The following is a 21,614-nucleotide window of genomic DNA, read 5'->3' on the forward strand; positions in this document are numbered from 1 at the left end:
CTTTAATTTAGCTTACTGTGGAGGCTGTCACTTAGTAAGTCCTCTATGGATATTAGCTATTTTTGTTGATCTTCATCATTATTATTAATGTACCTGAGACATGAGGGTAGTAGGGGAATGTAAATAATTACATATATATGTAAGAGCTTATTTTATTCCCTTAGTAATTCCTCAAAATACTTTATACTCCCTCCCCATACCCCAAAAGTCACTCCTCTTATGTACCTTCAATCCTGTTGATATGAGGGTCTGTTTTCTCATTTTGTCTTCATTGTTGATTATCTTTTCATGTATAATTGTTTTATTTCAGTCTGTATATTTTAATATTCTACCAGCTAGTCAAGCCTATTTTTCCTTTTCTAGACTTTATTAATATATATATACCTAAAAAATAATTTTAAAATTTTAGAAATAAGACTAGTTGTGTTGCAGGTATGTGGGGGAAAAAACTTTTAATAAAAGGACTTCTATACTTTTAAGTGGAATTGTATGACTTTGTCTTATTCTCTTTGCTATAATGTCTTTCATGATTCCTACAGAACACACAGTAACAATATCCTACAAGAACCTCCCCTCATGCACAATTTTTTTCTTTTAAGGAAGAAAGGAAAAAAAGTAGGCATTTATTCGATTGAGGCTTTCTTTTCTTTCTCTCCTGGAAACAAATTATATTACCATTTTCTGATAATTTGTTAGAAATTTACTTTATTAAACCTTGATAAAACTAAAATGTGGGGCTTCCCTGGTGGCGCAGTGGTTGAGAGTCCGCCTGCCGATGCATGGGACATGGGTTCGTGCCCCGGTCCGGGAAGATCCCACGTGCTGCGGAGCGGCTGGGCCCATGAGCCATGGCCGCTGAGCCTGCGCGTCTGGAGCCTGTGCTCCGCAACGGGAGAGGCCACAACAGTGAGAGGCCCACGTACCACAAAAAAAAAAAAAAAAGCGAAACTAAAATATTCTTGCTATACTGATAGACCAAACAAAAGTGCTAAAAGCAAATCTATAATCTAATTTTAGATTTTATGTACATTAGTAAATCTTTTCAAATAAAGAAAGTATACCAAAGTTATTTTGGTATAGGTTGAATGTTATCTTACCTAAATGAAAGATGAATCTGAGAATCTAGCCACGATTTAAAAATGTGTGCCAGTGTTTATTTAGAATCCCTTCTATTTTATTAGACACAGGAACAGTAATTTCGCCAGCAGGAAGTAATACAATACAGGTAAGTTTAACGCTCCTTTGATTGTTATCCATGGCAGGCATTTTGGATCCAAGGTGTAAGAATCCAAATAAGAAATAATAAACATCCAGTCCCTGATGATTCATTTAAGTCCTGCTCAACTAGATGAAAGCTTCTACCAAGAGGAAGAACTGCCACTCCTCCTGGCTGGCTTTGTGTTTCTTTCAGTGCTCTAAAGAACTTTGTACTTGAGTAGCTCTGCTGTGTCAGGCTGCTGGACAGGAGTTGATGCTCACGGCACCGCTGACCAGGGCTGCTTTACTGAAGCTCACTGGGCGCCCGTCAATCACAAAGTGACGGATGCAGCCTGTGAAGGGTCTGCCAGGGGCCAAGCGTGGTGTCAGTAGAGACTCTGGAAAAAGAAAGAAATGAACACAAAGACTGCAGTTGAGGCGTTCCAAGCCCAAATATTACTTTGTGGCAAAAATATACATCATAACCGCTCACATTATCAAGATGATTTACATGTCAAAGACGGAATATAGTAATAATTTACGCATTTTCTCAGAAATATTATCTGCTTTTGAAGTAATATGAACATGTAGTAATTTTAAAGTTTTGCCATGTTTTCCATGATCAAATTTCAGAGTATAATTCAGCTGTGTATTTACCATTGAAATTTACCTCTTACAAGTAAAGCCTCAGCAGTGAATTTTTGGGATCTACATATGCTTTTTAGAGTTCATTTCACCTGGGCCTCACTTATTTTGTGTGCTTTACTGAGACAGAGGAAAGAAAATTTAGCTTCCAAACTCTTCTTGGAATTGGTTAATGTTTGTTTAATTTGTATCATTACCCTTCATCCTTAATCCTCCACATTTCTGCCAAGCTCATAAAATATAATGAGAAAATAATGAATTCAAGTAAACTAAATTTTAATTTTTCTGAGCTCAGGGCTGAAGAACTATAAATAGGATAATGATAACTAGCCTAGTCTTTGTGTGGGTACAGGTGCCCTGGGGTATGCCAGGGGACTTTCCTCCCATTATCTTAATTAGAGATCTAGAAGAAGCCTTGATGCTTATTAATTGTACAGACACAATTAAATGTGTTGAGATGATAGAAGCAATATAATTTAAAGCAATTTAGAGAGCTTAGAAATATCATGAAATTAAAATCCATTTAGTGAAAGCTTATTATTATGTACAAAACAGCTATGTGAGCAGTAGCAGATAAAAGATGGAAAGCACTTAGAAATCAGTAACTCAGGAGGGAAGATAAAAAAGGGCAGCAAATTAAATACCATCAAGCAGCTGTAATAAGTTTTCCAAGCAATGTAGATTAAGAATATGCGGAAGCTTTGTATTGAAAATAAATCATGGAAATAACATTTCATATTTAGAATGATAATTATCAAGTCTTAGATTTGGAAGGGGCCTAAGAGATCAATTCCCTTTGTCTCTAGATTAGTATGACTACATATATTCTTCACGCCTGTTCAGTGTACTTCATCATCAGAATAAAGATGAACAGGAAAGAATGTAAGGGGTAGAAACATCTATTTCTTCTGTTCATTTTGGACACTAGTTTTAGAACATGGATTTTGATTCTGCCCAAGCTTACCACCCTTTGGTTCATGGGGGACAAATTCTAGAGGAAATAGTTCATGTAGAAATTATGGTCTGCATAATTCACTACACAATTTATTGCAGTAGTGACAATACAGTGCCCCAGAACCCTAAGTAATTGATTGATAAAATCAACACATGATTTTAAGAGCAAACATTCCGCAGGTTGAAAGCTTGACTATATACAGAATAATGCAGGATCTTCAGTACAGGAATGAATCGTCCTTAACTCAAAAAATTAACTTCTAATTTTGATTTTTAAATGATCATACAATGAAGTTGAATTTTCTGGTATAAAGTTCATTGAATTTCAATGCATTAACTTTTTATTGATAGAAACAATGTGTTACCAGGGTTCTGCCTTGTATAAGAGAGCTGGTTGGGATTCTAAGAGATTTCAGTGCATATAGGGGTTTTGTTTATGCCTAATTTCCTTTAGTTATTCTTTTTCATGCCCCAGTTTCTGATGTGATTTTACTGGAATTAATCTTGAACAGCTCAAAATTATGTGATTAATGATGTTCGGCTTAAATTATAATTGCTTCTGTTCTAGGCTTGCCGGCATGATTCGTAGATGGAATTAAGGGCTGCAGTGGTGCAGTGGGCTGGTGAGTATGCCTTGCTAGCTCCTGTGTGTTGGCTCATTAGCTAAAATTTGCTATTCATTGCATGTCTCAGGCAGGCAGAATTTGGCTTCAGGTATATCTTTCCCACCCAGTCTGTAGAGCTTAGCAAGTCTTACAGTGAGAGATGATGGCAGTGTGTAATGCTGGGATGAGACTCTGAAAACAAACACAAATCAGAGAGACAAATATTTGTTTGAATGAGAGACAAATATTTGATATAGTAAGCACTCTGGGTGCAAAGTAAAGAACAAATACCATAACTTCCATGAGCCCACGCTTGTTTTGTTCATCTTCTGGAGCCTAGCACAGTGCTTAATAGACACTCAATACATATTTGTTGTGTGTTGAAGTCGTGTTCTCTGGCAGCAAGGAGTGTACAATTTAGCTTCAACAATATTCTGCAATAAGTGCCACAAAGGTGGTATGCATAGCACACTCTAGTGGGAGGGGGGCATGTGTGTAAAAAGTCTGAGCTGGATCCTCAAGGTCAATAGGAGTAAAGTTGGGGGAAGAGTGGGAGAAGTTCCTTGAAAATGTACTAGGGGAGGCAAGAAAGGACATCTTCCAGAAACTGATGCCTTGTGCACTTGTGCAAAGGCCTGGAGCAAAGAGACCATCATTGAACATCCAGAGGACTGCAAGTCCCAGCAGGTAGGGGGAGGCCCCAGAGGCAGGGGCAAGGCGGGGGTGGGGGGGGGCAGATGATCAGGACCTTGCATGCCAGGCTGACTTTGATCCTGTAGGCCCCTGGGAACCTGTGAAATATTTTAAACTACGTTTTGATTTCCCGGAAGAAAGCAATGTGCAGAAATGGAGGAACTGATAGGACACGTCTTCCATACTGTACCTGCATGAAGTGCAATGTGGTTTCTGCCAGTATTTCTTTCAGAACCAAAGCCTGGAGCAGGAGGGGAGGACTGAGAAATGGAGATGGGAGTGGACAGCAGGAGTAAAGGAGAAGAAGCGTTGCTTTTTGAGGGTCTCAAATATTTCATCAGTGAGTTACTGTTATTGTCTATACTGGTATTTGAAAAATTCATATTACAAAGCAGAAGAGTGCTTTGTTGCTACTATTTTGTGAGTACGCAAGACTGGATGCTTAATCTTTCTCACTCTCTTAAAGCATTATTTGCCTTTACATGGGTCAGTCTAAAATAGTCTAGTTAGGATGCAAGGTAAAACCATGTTAAGTTTTTCCTTAAAATCCCCACCAAATTCCAGATGTAAAAGCTTGATTTTTCCCTCTTGCTACCTTTATCATTCAATTTTTCCAAGTTGATGAAGTGTGTGAAACAATCACTTTCAACATAAGGCCATGGTCCCTGCTTCAGAGGTTTAAAGTAATTGTGGAGGGTCCATAAGTGTCCTATCACCATCCTGGATTATACACCATTCTTGGCAGATGACAGCAGTGATGTCACTGATGATGTTTACAGAACTGCAGCTGGGAACCTCTCAGGGAATGTGACTACATAGGAACAACGGAACTTCTGGTCTGCAGCTGTTTTCACATTTCAAACTAGTCCTGGTCGGGAAGAACTGTGTATTCTCTCTTAGTGTGGAAGAGGAGCAACTATCCACAAACTTTTAGTGCTCCAAGGTTCTTCCTCAGATCCTAGAGCAGCAATAGTGTATGAGTTTTCTTTGTGTCAGAGATAAGATAGAGTGTGTTTCACTGTGTGTATGTGAGGAGGGTATGTAAAGTGAAGAGAAAAACATTAAGCAGATGCAGCAGAGGGAGAGAAGTTATCTACTGGTTAGAATGCCGTGGTGTAGTTCTTATGTGTTACTTTGTTTTGATCCTTGGATAACGTTTCATAATTGTCAGTACACTTTTTCCTATGAAAGGATATTGTATATAAAATCCTTTGAGTTATTAGATGAATTATGAAAATACATAGCTCAATTCTTAATAGTATAATAACAGTTATGAGAACTTAGTGTCTTTTTGGATTTGGAAACTTGTCCTTTTAAAATAACTCTTACCTGGAACACCTCCAACAAACACAGGCTCCCTTTGATCAACTGGTTTTGGATTCAGGGGTCCAACCACATGGTTCACTTCAGAGTCTACATCCAACTGAACCACATTTGAATCTCTAATAACTGAAATACAGAGAAAAGAGTGGTCATAAGTGACACTGAAGTGATTAATTTTCACATGAAAGGCAATAATTCATTACAGTAATGGCTTTTATTTATTCTGGAATAAACCATACACTTTCCTCTAATCACTGAAAACATCAATGTCTAAGCAAAAAATAACATTTTCCTTTGAAAGGGATAATAGTTAGGATACTCTTTCTGCTACTTCTTTGCTCCATAAGGTATGCATTATTTAAACAACTCCCGAAGACTATTCTGGCAGCATTAGTATTTTCAAATCACATGTGGATTCAATATACACATTTTAGTACAGTAACATTTGATTCTCTTGGCCACTTTTAGACTGTCATCTATTACCTATTCTGTCATATAAGTTATAGTCTAAGTTCTGCCAAGCCATCATGCCACAGGTGGGTGTGTAGGCTCACTTTATTAAGGAAACCCAGGACACTCAGCTTTTCTCACCTGTAATTCTGTGCCATCTGCCATCACAGAGACTCTGCTTGGGTGTCACTAAGGTGGAAAAGTCTCTGATACCATTATTGACTTTCACTATGACCTGCAAAAGACAAGGCACATTGTGGAATTTAATTTCATTTCTCCTCATTGTGATAAAATGAAATTTCTTACATTTACCACAGGGAAGGAGAACTTTTAACATCCAGACATGATTAGCTTTGCAATTTGAACACAAGGGGTCACTCTTTAGTAGGCTACAGAAAGTTTAAACTGTTCCTCAGAGAGAGAACAAAATAATGACACAGGAGAGATGAGGGGGCAAGGAACAGTAAGATAACACAATAAATTCCTTTAATTTTAAAGATGAAATGTGTTATACAAGGCAGGCTAAGGTACTGATGAAGAGCATGGACTCTAAGAGCCAGACTGCCTGGGTTCCCACCCCAGCGCTCCCACTTATGTCACTCTGCGCCATGTTTTCTCATTTGCAAAATAAGGGTGATAACTATAATACTTACTTCATGGAGCTGTTGGGGGGATTAAATGAGTTAATCCATATAAAGCAACTGGAATGGTATCTGACACACAGTAAAGCACCATATAAGGATTTGTTTTATTATTATATGGTTTAATAGAATATACAGGAACTCAAATGAAAATCAGTTATATTAAGTTAGGGACATCATTGAAAATATGCTTCATATTTATTTGAGTACTCTCATGAATGTTCTTTAGTAACATTATTTAAGGATGAAAGTGGTGTTTATAACAGAATTTTTTGTTTTTAGTAGTTGAAAATATATGCATATAGATTATAGAGCGATGTTTTAGTACTTGTTGGTTTTGATAGTTGAACATGTTTGCTGCTTCCATTTGTTGTAAAAAATTTCTCTTCCGATTCTTTTGTTAAAACCTTTTAATTATTGATTTTTGCCACAATTTCGTGGCTCTTAGCTCCAATCAAATCAATTCCCAACGTATGAATCTGAATCCAAATATTGCCTGCATTTTAATTTTATGTTATACCTTCCCTGTTGTTTGTTCTTTCCCCCAGTTAGGAAAGATTGATGAAATAATTCTGTGAAATAAACCTGCTTCAGATCCAGAATCCAAGATCAGAGGAGACAGACTGTTAAGACAATTTTTAACACATTACCTGCCCATTTTTCATGTGAACATTTAGGTACTCCCCATTGACACTGTGGCCGTGAACAAGGGTTCCAGAACTGCTTCTGGGACGGACTTCAAATGCAATCTCAAACTTCAATCCAATATTGAAAGACTCATCTATGGAGAGAAATACTATTAGTTCTCAAGAACAGCAACCTAAATTTTGTAACCATGGTTTGATTGCAGGTTTTTTACGTTTTTGAAAGTTTGACGCATTTTTCAATAGGTAAGCAGAAAGTGTTGTTTTCCATGTCCAACACACTGTGGAAAGCTCCGTGGGGGTCTGAGATAACTAGCACACCACTCCTGCTCTGGGGCCTGGGGAGGAAACAGCTTGCTGAAAACACAGCATGGCTATGTGAGCACAGGTGAGGAGAAATTGATTCCAACTAGCAGGACCATTTAATATCTCAAAAGTGAGAAGGAGGAAAGAGCAAACTGGGAAGAGTGAGTCGTCTGAACACAAGTACAGAGGCTGGAACATTTGGAGAGCACTGTGAATGCCAGTGTGGCTGGACTGTCCCCTGTAAGGGTAGACGGAGGCAAGGTGAATGGGGAAGGCTGGTGGGAGCCACACTGGGAAGGGCTCTAGTGCTCCAGTATGGAAGGCAGACTTGACTTTGCAGTCATTGAGCAAGGGAGCTGACTTGATCAGATCTGTATTTAAAATAATTCTTAAAAAAGTAACTGGTGCCAGTGCTGCAGAGCATTTGGGAGGAAAAACAAAGTGAGAGCAGCAAAAGCAGTTAGGAGCTGTTATTGCAGTGATGCAAGAAAATGAATTCTTCTTAAGACTAGCTGTGTTCACTCCAAGAGACTCATTGCAAACCTGGGCATCTTAATAATGTTCACTTGACGTGTCTCCTCATAGATAACTTTTTAATTTTTCCTGCTATTAATTAATGTTTATTGAGAACATAAATTGTGCAGGTTGCTATGCTTTTCAGGCTGTCCAAGTCTTTGAGTTCTTATCACCGAAATTCAATGAAGGGTTGAGAAATGTGCCTGTAGGTGTTTTAGTAGGGACAAAGGATGAGAAAGGAAAGTAAAACCATGAGTTAGACAAAGAGAGGATATATTACCTGTGGTTATTCTATTGGATATGCGGGCGGTTTAAGAAGGAATACTTGGCTGCACTGTAATGTCTTTATTCAGACGATGTTGAGGGCAGGGAACATGTGGTTTTATACCCTTCTCCTATCTTCTTTCCCAGCATCTGTCCTGGTACCTTCCTCACACCTAATGGTTGCTCTATAGAATGTTGGTGGAATGGATTGGATGGTGATTGTGTGCAGTCTGTTTAGGATTTTATTTATTTATTTTTTGGAATTATTGATGCTACTTTTATTTTTTTTTAAGTCTTTATTGAATTTGTTACAATATTGCTTCTGTTTTATGTTTTGGTTTTTTGGCCGTGAGACATGTGGGATCTTAGCTCCCCGATCAGGGATCGAACCCACACCCCCTGCATTGGAAGGCAAAATCTTAACCGCTGGACCGCCAGGGAAGTCCCAGGATTTTATTTATTTTTAGAACTATTATGTTCCATCATCTGGCATAGGGACTGTCATACCAGAGGCACACAATAAAAACTTTGTTGAATGAGTGAGAGAGTAAGAGTTGAGGAGAATAAAAATCCAGAAATAAAATGTTTTTGGGATAGTGTCTGCTAGAGTTGCTGGCAAGGGGAAGAAGTGGACCTTTCCTTAGTAGGAACAATGGGTGATGCTTAGAGGGAGCAGAGAAAGACCTAGAGACTGAGGTGGCCAAGAGCCAACACAGGTTAGACCATGGTACAGCATAGGAAATTCTAAAGGGGCCAAGATGGTCTACCTCCAGAGGTTTGGCAGCTGTGGAGAAGCACTGGCTGGGGAAAGCAAACAGGGATGGGCACGGTCCATGTGTCTAGTTTGGAGGGTAGGAGAGGAGAAAGGTGGTCCTTATGGAAAGAGGCCATTTTCTAGGGCTGAGTTAGATTTTCTGGTTTTTATCTTTGGGCCCAATATCCCTGTTAGCCACCTCTAGGAATGAAGTATTTCATGATTCACGTTTTAACATAAGTCATTGTTACCTAGAACCACGTATCCTCCTTCTGTTGAAAAGTATGTTCCTGTTTCCATTGGGCCTTCAAAACAAGGAGTCACGCTAAATGTCTGAGAAGCAGAGGTGATAGAGGCCCCATTGAGCTGGAGATTGCTGAGGCAGCCACTGAAGCTGTAGACTGAGTTTATCTGAGAGAAGAAGACATTTCTTAAAATCCATTTTCTCAACACTCACAGATGTACCCAAGGGAAACAAAATGAAGGGATTTGGGTCCAGAGAGAAACCAAGTAATTTCTTGCCTTATTTATCTTAGCTATCTGAATGATCAGTAGTCTTCCAGGTAGTTGCTTTATAACTAGCTCTTTGAAGCTGGAATTTTGTATTTGATAATGACAGCCTACCGTAATTAAGGTAACGAAAATTTTTACGTTTTTCAAGACAAGGTAAATTGTAGCTGTGGTTTTCAAATTGAACATTAGAAATACCCTCGTTTGTTTCTCTTCAAGAAGAACAGCTGTGCCCTAGATCACCTAATGCTGATGAGGGCTAGCAAAGTTCTTAACCGTTAAATCTACCATGGCTAAATAAACAGCAGAAAGCTTGCTTCACTGTCTTCATTGTTTTGTGGTTGAGCATTTATCATACTACAGAACATGGAACACAGGCCACTTGAGATAACTGATTTCACACTGCTTTGGAAATCTTTCTTTTAAAGAAGTTATCATGAAATTGGGGGTACTTACCTAAAATCTAATTAAACATGAACATTTTCTCCCTTTTTTGCTTTATCCACATATATTAACAGATCTTAGAAGTATATTAATTCTTTGTGTTAAAGTCAAATCTATATTTATGTTAAAAAACTTAGTCCTTTGATGCATTCCTTTATTGCTAGATAATTTTTAAAGGTCCAATATTTTAAACTTTTAAATTACAAAAATAATGTTGTTGTTGTTTTCTATATCCTCACGTCTCCCCAGGGGTAACCACATTTCCTTGCACATTTACAAATTGTGTGTATGTGTGTGTGTATAAGGAACGAAAATGAGATCATAGTTTACATAAGGGCCTGAAAGGCTTTTTTCATCCAATAATATATTGATATAATGGAATGACTTGCTTTTTTTTTTTTTTTTTCCGGCTGTGCCACATGGCTTGCAGGATCTTAGCTCCCCAACCAGGGATTGAACCCAGGCCATGGCAGTGAAAGCACTGAGTCCTAACCACTGGACCGCCAGGGAATTCTTTCTTGGGTATTTTTTTAAGATTAAAAGTATGGTTACTTGCTGAACAAATAAGCATCTCCTTGAGACATAAATTTTCATGATAGTTTGTATCTCTGAAACATTTTTCATCTCACCTCTACCCTAGAATCAAAAGATCACTCTGGGCTTTGTAATGTCACAGGGTGGACAGACAACCTCAGGACAATACCCACTTATGTACCCCATCTCCAGCCAAACTACAGCTTTACTTTTGCCAGTTTCCTAATTGTAAAATGAGGGCCAGAGTAAATGATCTTCCAGCTCTAAAGGTCGATGGCTCTACCTGGTCACGTCTGGCTTACCTGGACATTTTTCACAGCCTTTCCAGGAGCCACACCTCCCAGATAAATAGGACCCTTGATTTTCCAGGTAGCTCCAGTAGGGGGAAGACTTTCTTCTAAGACTCGAAGACCATCAATTATCAGTCGGCCGCTGCTCTTTTCCCGAATAAATATCACCTGGATGGAGAGAAGGACAATAGAGAAGGCTGGGTTGCCTCTCCTCCCAACTTTGCTACTGCAATGCCACAGAAGTTCTTTAAAAAAGTGGTCCTTTCTCTGAAGGTTAGGAGTCTCTTCCTTTAATGCTTGATTTAAAGTTATAGGCTTAATTTCCAAATACAGCTTATGTTTAGCAGAGTTCTCTGAGGCTCTGCCCAGCTGGCAGCCCATGTGCTTTCTCTTGTAAATTTAATTATAATTAATTGTAATGCAGCTGACATTGCTTACTCTTTCCAGTATATACACACTGAATTGCTTTGATATTTAGGTTATTCTACCTGTTGTATCCTGTTGTCCTAACAGATTTACTCTTCACTTTGTACCTTCCATAGCTTAGTCTACGAGACACTCAGCAATCATTGAAAATTTAGAACATTATAGGCAGTGGAAAAAAAACCAGTCGAGTGAAATATCCTTAAAAACCAAACTTCGGTTTATGTTGGCCATTGATCTTTTGTTTAAAATAACTACACTAAAAAAAATTGATCTGTCAAAAATATTATACTCAGACTGTATTTCTTTTAAAATAATATGCTTCAAGATTTTTATAATGAGTTAATGAAGGCTTTGAAATTGAACATATAGCAACAGAATTTTTAAATGGATGTTTCTAGAAAAACCCCTGGTGGGTATTAGTGTCAGTCCATTTGACAGTGGTGGACATTGGCTGATAATAATATTCTCTGCCTTCAACTTACATCATGCCACAAACCATCATTGTATTTCTCTTGGCTTCTAATCTTCAGTTTCTTGTGGCCAACATTAAACATGAAAACCAAGCGGCCGTGGGCTAAGAAGAGAGCCATGAAGTCATTCTCTTCTTGATCCGAGACATAGAAAATCATCCCATGGGAGGAACGTGTTTTCAGACGAATGGAAAACTGGGATCTGGTAAATGAGAAGAAAAAGCTTACCACCTGTCAAAGGAGACTGAGGGTGATCTCTAACTTTCCAAGGCAACAGAGTGTAAGGAAGAATAAAGCCATTCGATCTAATCCCAAGCAACATTCTTCTAATTATTAGTATTATTAGAAGATTAGAATAGAATACTATTAAAGATTAAATTAGAATACTAACATTCTTAGTATTATTAGTGAGTATCGGGTAAGTACCGCTAGTTCAAAAATGTAAATCCTTCTCCATTTCCTCACACAACAGGGATACATCCCACATTTAAGAAAGTGTTGTTTCAGTAAAGGATAATCTCATGTCTTCTTTTTAAAGTATGGTTGCAATTAGTTTAGTAAAAATCTTTACGTTAAAGAAGCTTCATGTGGACAAAATAGTAGTAATTAATATGCATATACAATTTTGCATAGAAACAATATGATTTGTGTACTGTCTAAAATACAGATTCAATTTTCTCCCTGTAAAAATTAATCGATGGATATCACATGCTAAAAACAGCTACCAGAATGTGTAGAAATTAAATAAAAATTTCAGAAATTTAGCTCTAGGCCATAGAGTAAGATACATTTATGAGGCTAATTTCCAGTCTGATTAACTCTAAATTTTTCCTGAAGAATACAAAATACTGATTCTGCCCATTAGGAAAACAGGAAATTAGAAGGCATTAGGAGTTTCTTATTGAATGCACTGCTTGTATGAATGTCTGAAAGAGCTATATACGACCTATATAAGAATATCTGGGTGCTAACAGTTTACAAAGAAGTCTTCAATAATACTAAATAACCTGGAGATTTGTGAAATACCAGGAAGAGTGATGAACTTTAGAGATAGCTTGAGGGCCAACAGAGATACAAGCGCATTTGTATTTTCAGTGTCTTTCCTTATTAACCTTCCAGCAGTTCAGATGCATTCCCATTTACAATCTGAAAGCAATTTGTATGGGGGAGGGAAGGTGATAGCAAGGTTAAATCATGAGTCATTTAAAATTTACCCCATCTTCCTTTCTTTGATTGTCTTTTCTTTTTGATAAAGTACAGCAAACTCCCAGGAGAATGCTGTTTTATGCACCTTACTTTTGGGAAGAAAGTCACAGAGAATGTTATTTGTTGGACAGTATGAATCATGTACTATTTAGTATTTGTTTTGATGATAAACGAATACGATTAATTTGGCACAGAAAAATTATAGGAAAAGGATGACATATGGCAAATAAGGATGCAGCCCAGCCATGGCATCAAGTTTCTGAAAGGATAGTATGTTACTTTACTTTTCACCAAAATCTCCTTTTAAGTGTTCAAACTCTTGGCGGCTGTTGGCTGTCCCTCCGTACTGATAGGCGTGCTCTATTGCTCTAGGGCTGTTGGAAAGGTGGCAGTGAGAGTCTCTTGGAACATTCCTCTCTAGGAATTTCAGGCCAACAGGATCCCATGAAGGAGCATCTTTGCTTTTCTCTCCCTATAAGAATAGGCAACGAATCATTTAAGGGACAAAACTGACATACTAGTAGCAAAAATTCATTTTTGATTTTCTTATCATTAATAATGATGATAAATAATTCAAGGGTATATTATCTGTGCATTTTCCACTCATAAAATACTAGGCCTCTCTCTCCCTTCCTCTACCACCATAAGAAAATGCCAGCAGTAGCTGCAGCAGTAACAACAACAAACAACAACAGAGTATGTTAACAAATCCAAAATTCTAGTCTGTGATAGTGAAGCTATAGAGACAAGTGCTCTGTGATGTAAATTAAATGCACATCTTAATCAATGATGAAAAATGAAAAAGCTGGCAATAAAATAACCCTGAGACAAATCAATAAAATCCTCATATCATATGCAACAGTATCACTTGAATACACATATTATTATTTACACATCCTGTATAAAAAGTTAACAACTTAGTAACATCTTCAAAATATTTAAGAATATTTTTGGTGATATGTAGCAAACCTATGTGACAGGATATAAAACAATTTTTAAAAACTATCTTGTGCTCTTAAAATTGCACTACTGATTTTAAAATTTAGAATTGTGAAACTATAGACTACTATTTAATGGTCATTTAGTCAATTTCTGAAGCAAAAGTACATGCAAGTAAATCTGAGCATTCATCTACTTATTTATTCAAGCAAATGTTTATTGAGTACCTAATAGGTAGGAGTGAAGGGGAAAGAAATCAACGTTTCTGCGTGCCTTCCATGGGCAGTGTGTGGTGGGGAATAGAAAGGTGAGTGAGACATGCTTCCTGTTTTTTAAGGACTGAAAATTGATTTGGAAGAATAGGCTTTTAAACAACAAATTGGAAGACAGGTTGTTGCTGGACAGAAAGGACCTTAGATGACTTGGTAAAGAATGGGGTCTTGTGTTTTAGGTGATGAGGAGACACTCAGGTTTTAAAAGCAGGGAGTGGCCTGATCTGACCCACTTGGGAAGAAATCCTGCAACAAAGCAAGGGTGGAGAGAGAGGAAATGTCTGGCACTAGGGAGAATTGGAGAACACAGTAAGAGTCAGGATGAGACACACGATTAGAGGAGAAAAGACAATTTCTGGTTCAGGCTGTTGAATGAATGCACACATTTAGTTTTCCTCCTCCCTAATTCCCACTGAAATGTCAGAAGAACTATACACATGAAAATAAATCCACAATAGTCCTGGAAGTCTATGAGGCTTTCTACTAGTCGAACAAAGCAGTGTGGAATTTCCAGAAGATAATAATACAGATTGGAACAGACTGACAATAAAATTCTTAATCTCATATGGGCAAAATATAAGACCTCCAAAAAAAATCAGTGTTCCAGGCAAATCCCAGAATTACCCTCAAAATACAGGTATGGTGGGCAGAGGGCAGATGAATGAATTAAAGGGCAGACCAGCTGTGACAGTGCCCTGCTCTCAGGGCAGAGGCTCTTAAAGTTGGGTCCTGATACTGGAAACTCTCTCAGTGGTGGTTAGATTGGAGAAAGTGAAGTGGTGCTCAGAGACTCACCTGTCCTAAAGAAAAGCCCACCTGGTTCTACCATCCCTTCTTCCATTCCTCACATAGTTGTCAGGACTCAGAACCTGATTCACTGCTACAGAAGCAAGGCTTCTCTCTTGGATGGAGGAAGTACATCCAGTCACCAATGTGTTTTTGGTTGGCCCAGGCTCTCACCTATAAATAACGGCCATAGCTTCAAGCTACGGGTGGGCAGAACGGGCTGGAGTGGAGCTTCGGGGAGACTCTTTTCCTCTAATGTATCTTGGGAAATTTCCCCTGACTCCACACTGTATTCCAACCCCAGTGGAGTAACAAGCCTTATGATGGGAGATCGATCACCTTTGTCTCATTGAGGAACAAAGCTGGAAATGGTGTGCACGTGGCATGGAGGGTGCGGGTGAGAGATTGGTGGGGGTCGGGGACTTTCCCCAACTCTGGCCATTCTTCATTCTCTCCATTCCAGTGGAGAGGATCTCACTTTTCCTCAACCAGTGTATCCACTTAGCTGTGAGAGGAGAGTGACAGTAACTTAGACAACAGGGGCTCAGCAAAGCAGGGCTTGTTGGATCATGAGTCTCAATTGACCAGCCTTGCCTTTCTCTGCTTCACCGTGGGACTACATGGACTAGGACCTGTCTCTTGTCTGCTGCAAAAATTAATAAAATTTATATATGGCAACCAAATACCCTAAATCCTCTGTGGATATATGCTCTGAATAACAATAAAAAAAGAAAAGTTATAATTTAATCAATTGCTTTGCTACCATATAACACAGAGACTCAGTTTACTATCCCCAAATGGGTACGTGTGTGTGGATTCCCACTAAACCCCGCTAGACTTGACTTTACCAGTGTAATTTCTTTCTCTGAAGGTCTATTAGTTGCAATCCAACTGGTGGTACCAATTTCAATTTAGCAAGATTCTTTTGTTTCAGATTATAGCCAAACTGGTTGAGCTACTTAAGACAAAGAGGGAAATGTGTTATAAGGATATAGGAGTATCTTCCGCAATCCAAGAAAAGAAAGTGTAGTGGGGGTCCTACCACAGGCAAGAATCAGGAATTGGAAAGCTAGGAAGAATTAAGGCACTCCTTATCTGGATGTTTCTGGTATCTCAGCGTTGTTTTTCTCAGTGTTTGCTTTCATTCTATAAAGAGTATATTATTTGTGCCTTTTCCATTTATGAACTATTAGGCCTCTCATAATAACCATAATAAATAAAGTCTATAATAAATTAAAATGTGATAGGTGCTATGGAAGAAAGAACAGCTAGGAAAAGATAAAAGATCAGTAGTAGTGGTAGAAGGCAGGAGGTGGGCTGGGGTATAAAATAAGGGCTAAGATACATCAACATTGAAAAAACAAACAACCCAGTTAAAAAATAGGAAGAAGACCTGAATAGACACCTTTCCAAAGAGGAGATGCCAAAAGCCAACAGGCACATGAAAAGATGCTTAACATCACTAATCATCAGGGAAATGCAAATCAAAACCACAGTGAGATACCACCTCACACCTGTCAGAATCGCTATCATCAAAAAGAACACAAATTGGTGAGGATGTGGAGAAAAAGGAACCCTCTTACACTGTTGGTGGGGATGTAAATTGGTGCAGCTACTGTGGAAAATAGTATGGAGGTATCTCAAAAAACTAAAAATAGAGCTACCATATGACCCAGCAATTCCACTACTGGACATATATCTGAAAAAACAAAAACTCTGATTTGACAAGATACACGCACCCCAATGTTCACAGCAGCATTGTTTACAATTGCCAAGATATGGAAGCAACCTAAATGGCCATCAACAGATGAACAGACAAAAAGATGTGGTATATATATACACAATGGAATACTAATCAGCCATAAAAAAGAACAAAATGTTGCCATTTGCAGCAACATGGATGGACTTGGAGGCATTATGCGAAGTGAAATAAGTCAGAGAAAGACAAATACTGTATGATGTCACATATGTGGAATCTAAAAAATACAACAAACTAGTGAATATAACAAAAAAAGAAGCAGACTCAGAACAAACTAGTGGTTACCAGTAGGGGGAGGAAAAGGCGGAGGGACAATATAGGGGTAGGGAAATAAGAGGTACAAACTATTAGGTATAAAATAGGCTACATGGATATATTATACAACATGGGGAATACAGCCAATATTTTATAACAACTATACATGGAGTATAACCTTTAAAAATTGTGAGTCACTATATTTATACCTGTAACATATTATATAGCAACTATACTTCAATTTAAAAAAAACAAATAAAATAAAATAGGGGTTAAGGTAGGGCTCACTGAGCAGATGACAGCTGGGCAGTCCTAGAAGGCGAAGGAGTCGTCCATGCAGATATTTGGGGGAAGAGTGGTCCAGGCAAGAGGAAAGCTCAAGTGAGGATCTTAGGCAGGAGTGAACATGGCCTGTTTTAGAAATAGCCAGGAGATCAATGGGAGGAGAAGAGTGAGTGAGGGAAAGAGGCCTGGAAAATATAGGGCCTCTTATGACATTGTAGGAACTTGAGCATTTACTCTGAGTGAAGTGGGGGGCCACTTTGAGCACAGGAGTAACATGATAGCGCATGTTTAAAAGGATCTGGTTGTTGTGCTGAGAATATACTATTGGGCAACAAGGTAAAAGCAGGGAGTCTTCTTGGGAGGCTATTACAGTAATTCATATGGGAGATGATGATGGCTTGGACCAGGATGGGAGCACTGGTACTTGAGTGCATTGTTAACATCTGACCAGGAAGGAGTAGGGAGGGTTAGATTGAAAGAATGAGAAGGAATTAGACTTTCACTTGTAATGAAGGCAAATAGTGTACATGCTAGGAGTAAATGAACGAGAAAGAATAGTCATCAGTGAACGCAATTTAGGACTCAAGAATTTGATGAAAGAGCTGCCCTAGTTGATGCCACAGGTCAACTGTGTGAGTGGTTAAAATGAAGGTCAAGAAAGGAGGGGAAAACAGGGTAAGATCAGAAACTAATAATTTCCATGACTGTGACAGAAACCAGAGATAGTTATGTGAAAGCAAATGATACTAGAGAATTAGCACAATAAATAATATATATTATAAAGTACAGAGTAATTTTAACCATTGTAATGAAAAGTAGTTGGAAGTATGAGTAAAAGCTTATTCAAACTGTTTTTCTGGGAACAAGAAAAGATACAACAAATCTGGTAAACTGCAATATCAGATACTACAAGAATTGTATCTTTCATATGTACACAGTTGCAAACAAGAATAAATTCTATAAAGCATCAGTGTCTAGAATTGTGTGTGTGGAATACAAGGGCAATCAAGAAGTTGGCACGGCATTATCTTTTACCTTTTTTTTCTGACTTGTTTCAGGCTTTGAGGAATTTTTTCCTTTTTTGTGAAGGAGAAACAATGGCGAAGACTCAATAGGACACTCATAAAGAGAAGTATGGACCTTTTCAGAATACCGCTGGAAATCTTCGACCTCCACATCTCTATCCAACCTGTGTTTGTAATAGAGGAAAGAAAAACCTTAAAAAATGTTGCTTAGAATTACATGATGAAACTATGGCAGTCAAAGAACTTCAGCAATTAAAATGTGTGTGTGTGCACACGTACATGATGGGCCTTTATCCACCAACCACTACCTTAATGAGAACCCTTGAAATGATCATTTAACCAATTAACCAATAACTTTGTACCTGGCACCAGCACATTCTGACAGATGAACATGTTTTCCCTCACCATGCTCTGGATGATGGGGACCTCATCTGTGTTACTTAATCTGTATTAAATTCCTTCCTTGCATGTTTTCGTACTCAGGGGGCCCTCACTGTCTTTGTTAAGTACAAAACAAAAATGAAGCGTACAGAATGGGAGAAGATATTTGCAAATAATATATCTGATAAAGGGTTAATATACAAAATACACAAAGAACTCATACAATTCAAGGTAAAAAAAACAAACAACTTGATTAAAAAAGGGGGCAGAGGACCTAAGTAGACATTTCTCCAAAGAAGACATACAGATGGCCAACAGACATGTGAAAAGATGCTCAACAACACTAATCATCGGGGAAATGCAAATCAAAACTATAAAGAGATACCACCTCACACCTGTCAGAATGCCTGTCATAAAAAAGACAAGATATAACAAGTGTTAGTGAGGATGTGCTAACCCTCAATATAAATTGGTGCAGCCACTATGCAAGGCAGTATGGAGGTTCCCCAAAACATTAAAAATAGAACTGCCATATGATCCAGCAATTCCATTGCTGGGTATTTACAGAAGAAAACAAAAACACTAATTTGAAAAGATATATGTACCCCTATGTTCATTGCAGCATTATTTACAATAGCCACAATATGGAAGCAACCTAAGTGTCTACTGATAGATGAATGGATAAAGATGCGGTATATATATGTATATGGAATATTATTCAGCCACAAAAAATGAAATCTTGCCATGTGTGACATGGATGGATCTAGAGGGTATTATGTTAAGTGAAATAAGTCAGATGGAGAAAGACAGATACTACATGACTTCACTTATATGTGGAATCTAAAAAACAAAACAGACAACAAAACAGAAACAGAGCCATAGATACAGACAGCAAATGGGTGGCTGCCAAAGGGGAGGTGGGGGTGCAAAACCAGTGAAGAGGGTTAAGAGGTACAAGCCCCTCTTACAACATAAATAAGCCCCTGGCGTGTAACAAACAGCAAAAGGGATACAGTCGATAATACTGTAATAACGGTATGGGGACAGATGGTTAGCAGACTTATCTTGGTGAGCATTTCATAACATATGCAAATGTCAAATCACTATGTAGTACACCTGAAATTAACATAATACTGTATGTCAACTAAATTTCAATAAAAGAAAAATGATGACAAAAATGAAGTCATGCATTAAATTAAAAAAGACTTTCTGAGACCTTTAAGGATGATTTGGGTATGTTGCTCTGTACTATACCATTGATAATAAGTACAGAAATAATCGCATTTAATATTTATAGTTTGCTGTACGCCAGGTGCTTTATGCACATTATCTCATTTAATCCTCATAACAAGTCTACCAGGCAGGTCCTGTTATTATCTGCAATTTGCAGGTGAAGAAATGAAGGCTTACTTAGCCAATGTCATACAGAAATTAAAAGGCAAAACACCTACACACAAACCCAAGTGTGTCAGTTTCTCAAGCACATGCAAGCTTTTAATTACTACCCTCTAATGCCTCTGATATTTCATAGTTCTAAGTTTTAACACCATAAATATTTTCATTATCGACTTAATCTTCTTTATCAATCATGCAGATTTATGAATAATAAAAATATTATACCTGGTAAAGTAGGCATTGCTTATACAGCCAGTGAAATTAGCATACTGGGGACTGATGGGTGAGCCACCGAAGTAGAACTTCTTTTCATCTGCTTGTGTCTGTTCCACTTTTCCTTTGGTAGGGTTCTTACTCCCAAGTCTGCTTTTATCTACTATCAATTCATACCTGTAAGGAAAAAGCTTCTTTAAGCACTACACAGCTAACATTTTACCTCGAGTTCCATTCTAGGTTGCAGGTTTTCTCATGGAATTGAAATGGAACATCTGGTTAATGACAAGATAACAAGTTGCCAAACTCTTCGTGAGACTCAGGATAAAACGGCTGACTATGTCTATATGCAGAAAAGACTCTCCAAACTATGACTAGAATTTAAACCCATAGAAGCAAGTTCAGATGACTAGTCATCGGCAACTTTTTATTTTTTTCTTTGGTGTGGAAAAATCAGAACATAAATCATGGTGATCATTTAATCACACTTGTGGGAAACTATTTTCATTGTAAAGCACACTGATAGTGATTGGAAGTGGTGTCTTGAAAAGACCTATTAATGTTTTTTATAATGGGAGGGCTCCATAGAAGTGGACATAGAATAGCAGCAGTCTACAACGGAAATTCCTTTCTTTTTCCAGAAAGACTTTCTTTTTATGAAAAAGAAACTCAGTATTACATATTTTAAAGATAAAGTTATTAGACTTTTTAAAATGTGGCCGTAAATGCAACATTCTCAATTGTTTAATTAAAACCTAATGAAACCAATTATTTGCTGAGCTCCTTCTATGTGCAAAACACTGCACTCCATTTAGTAAGTGCTATGTGCAGGTACTTCTCTCAAGGAGATTATAGCTTATGGTTTCACTGGGAAAAAAACTTTACATACCTGTTAGTTAATTTTATAGTGATTTATTTGGCATGTCTTAAAAATTAATATCAATTTTTAAAAAGAAGGTAAGTTGTTCCTTCTATCATTTTTTTAAACACTATAAAAGTAATAATATAGCCTATTATTCACAGTGGTCACTGGACAGAATCATGCCCTACAGATAAAGCCATCTGGTAGAAAGAAAATAAAGTGAGGAGCTGTACCTTGCAGGGGAGACAGAGGTAATGATGAAGTGGGACAGCCCGTCATTATACTGCTTATCGGCCGACTGCACCTTGATTCCCTTTACATCCATGATCACAGTGCCATTATCCAATGAAATGGAGAACACGTCTGACTGAAATGCAAGCACAGGTTTTTTAACTAGGGAGGCCAGGTATCCAAAAGATGGACACGTCTTCAACACTTACTTAATGGGATTGCTTAAAGGAACACCCATCGTGTGGGAAATTTGCTTGAAAAATAATTTCTATGAACAACAACAACAAAATACTCTATTGCTTGTATTGGTGTTACCTATAAAATCAGATACATTTCAAT

The 21,614-nt window shown here is 37.9% G+C and overlaps 1 protein-coding gene across 1 annotated transcript in view; it reads right to left on the minus strand.

Moving 5' to 3' along the window:
* Nucleotides 1-903: 903 nt before the first annotated feature.
* The window catches only part of LAMA4 (laminin subunit alpha 4), a 150,817-nt gene continuing 130,106 nt past the window's right edge, over nucleotides 904-21,614 (minus strand). The window contains exons 28-38 of the mRNA XM_030760289.2: nucleotides 21,278-21,411; nucleotides 20,195-20,359; nucleotides 18,204-18,357; nucleotides 13,157-13,344; nucleotides 11,679-11,868; nucleotides 10,783-10,938; nucleotides 9,244-9,403; nucleotides 7,159-7,289; nucleotides 6,009-6,102; nucleotides 5,424-5,543; nucleotides 904-1,595 (exon numbers count right to left, since the gene is read on the minus strand). Coding sequence (XP_030616149.2) covers nucleotides 1,450-1,595; nucleotides 5,424-5,543; nucleotides 6,009-6,102; nucleotides 7,159-7,289; nucleotides 9,244-9,403; nucleotides 10,783-10,938; nucleotides 11,679-11,868; nucleotides 13,157-13,344; nucleotides 18,204-18,357; nucleotides 20,195-20,359; nucleotides 21,278-21,411 — 1,638 coding nt within the window. The 3' untranslated portion in view covers nucleotides 904-1,449. The remainder of the gene's footprint in view (nucleotides 1,596-5,423; nucleotides 5,544-6,008; nucleotides 6,103-7,158; nucleotides 7,290-9,243; nucleotides 9,404-10,782; nucleotides 10,939-11,678; nucleotides 11,869-13,156; nucleotides 13,345-18,203; nucleotides 18,358-20,194; nucleotides 20,360-21,277; nucleotides 21,412-21,614) is intronic.

This window comes from Delphinapterus leucas, chromosome 12 (assembly GCF_059928025.1).
Source record: "Delphinapterus leucas isolate spDelLeu-1000000601 "Yukka" chromosome 12, BTC_Dleu_Yukka2, whole genome shotgun sequence".
In the NCBI taxonomy this organism is placed as follows: domain Eukaryota; kingdom Metazoa; phylum Chordata; class Mammalia; order Artiodactyla; family Monodontidae; genus Delphinapterus; species Delphinapterus leucas.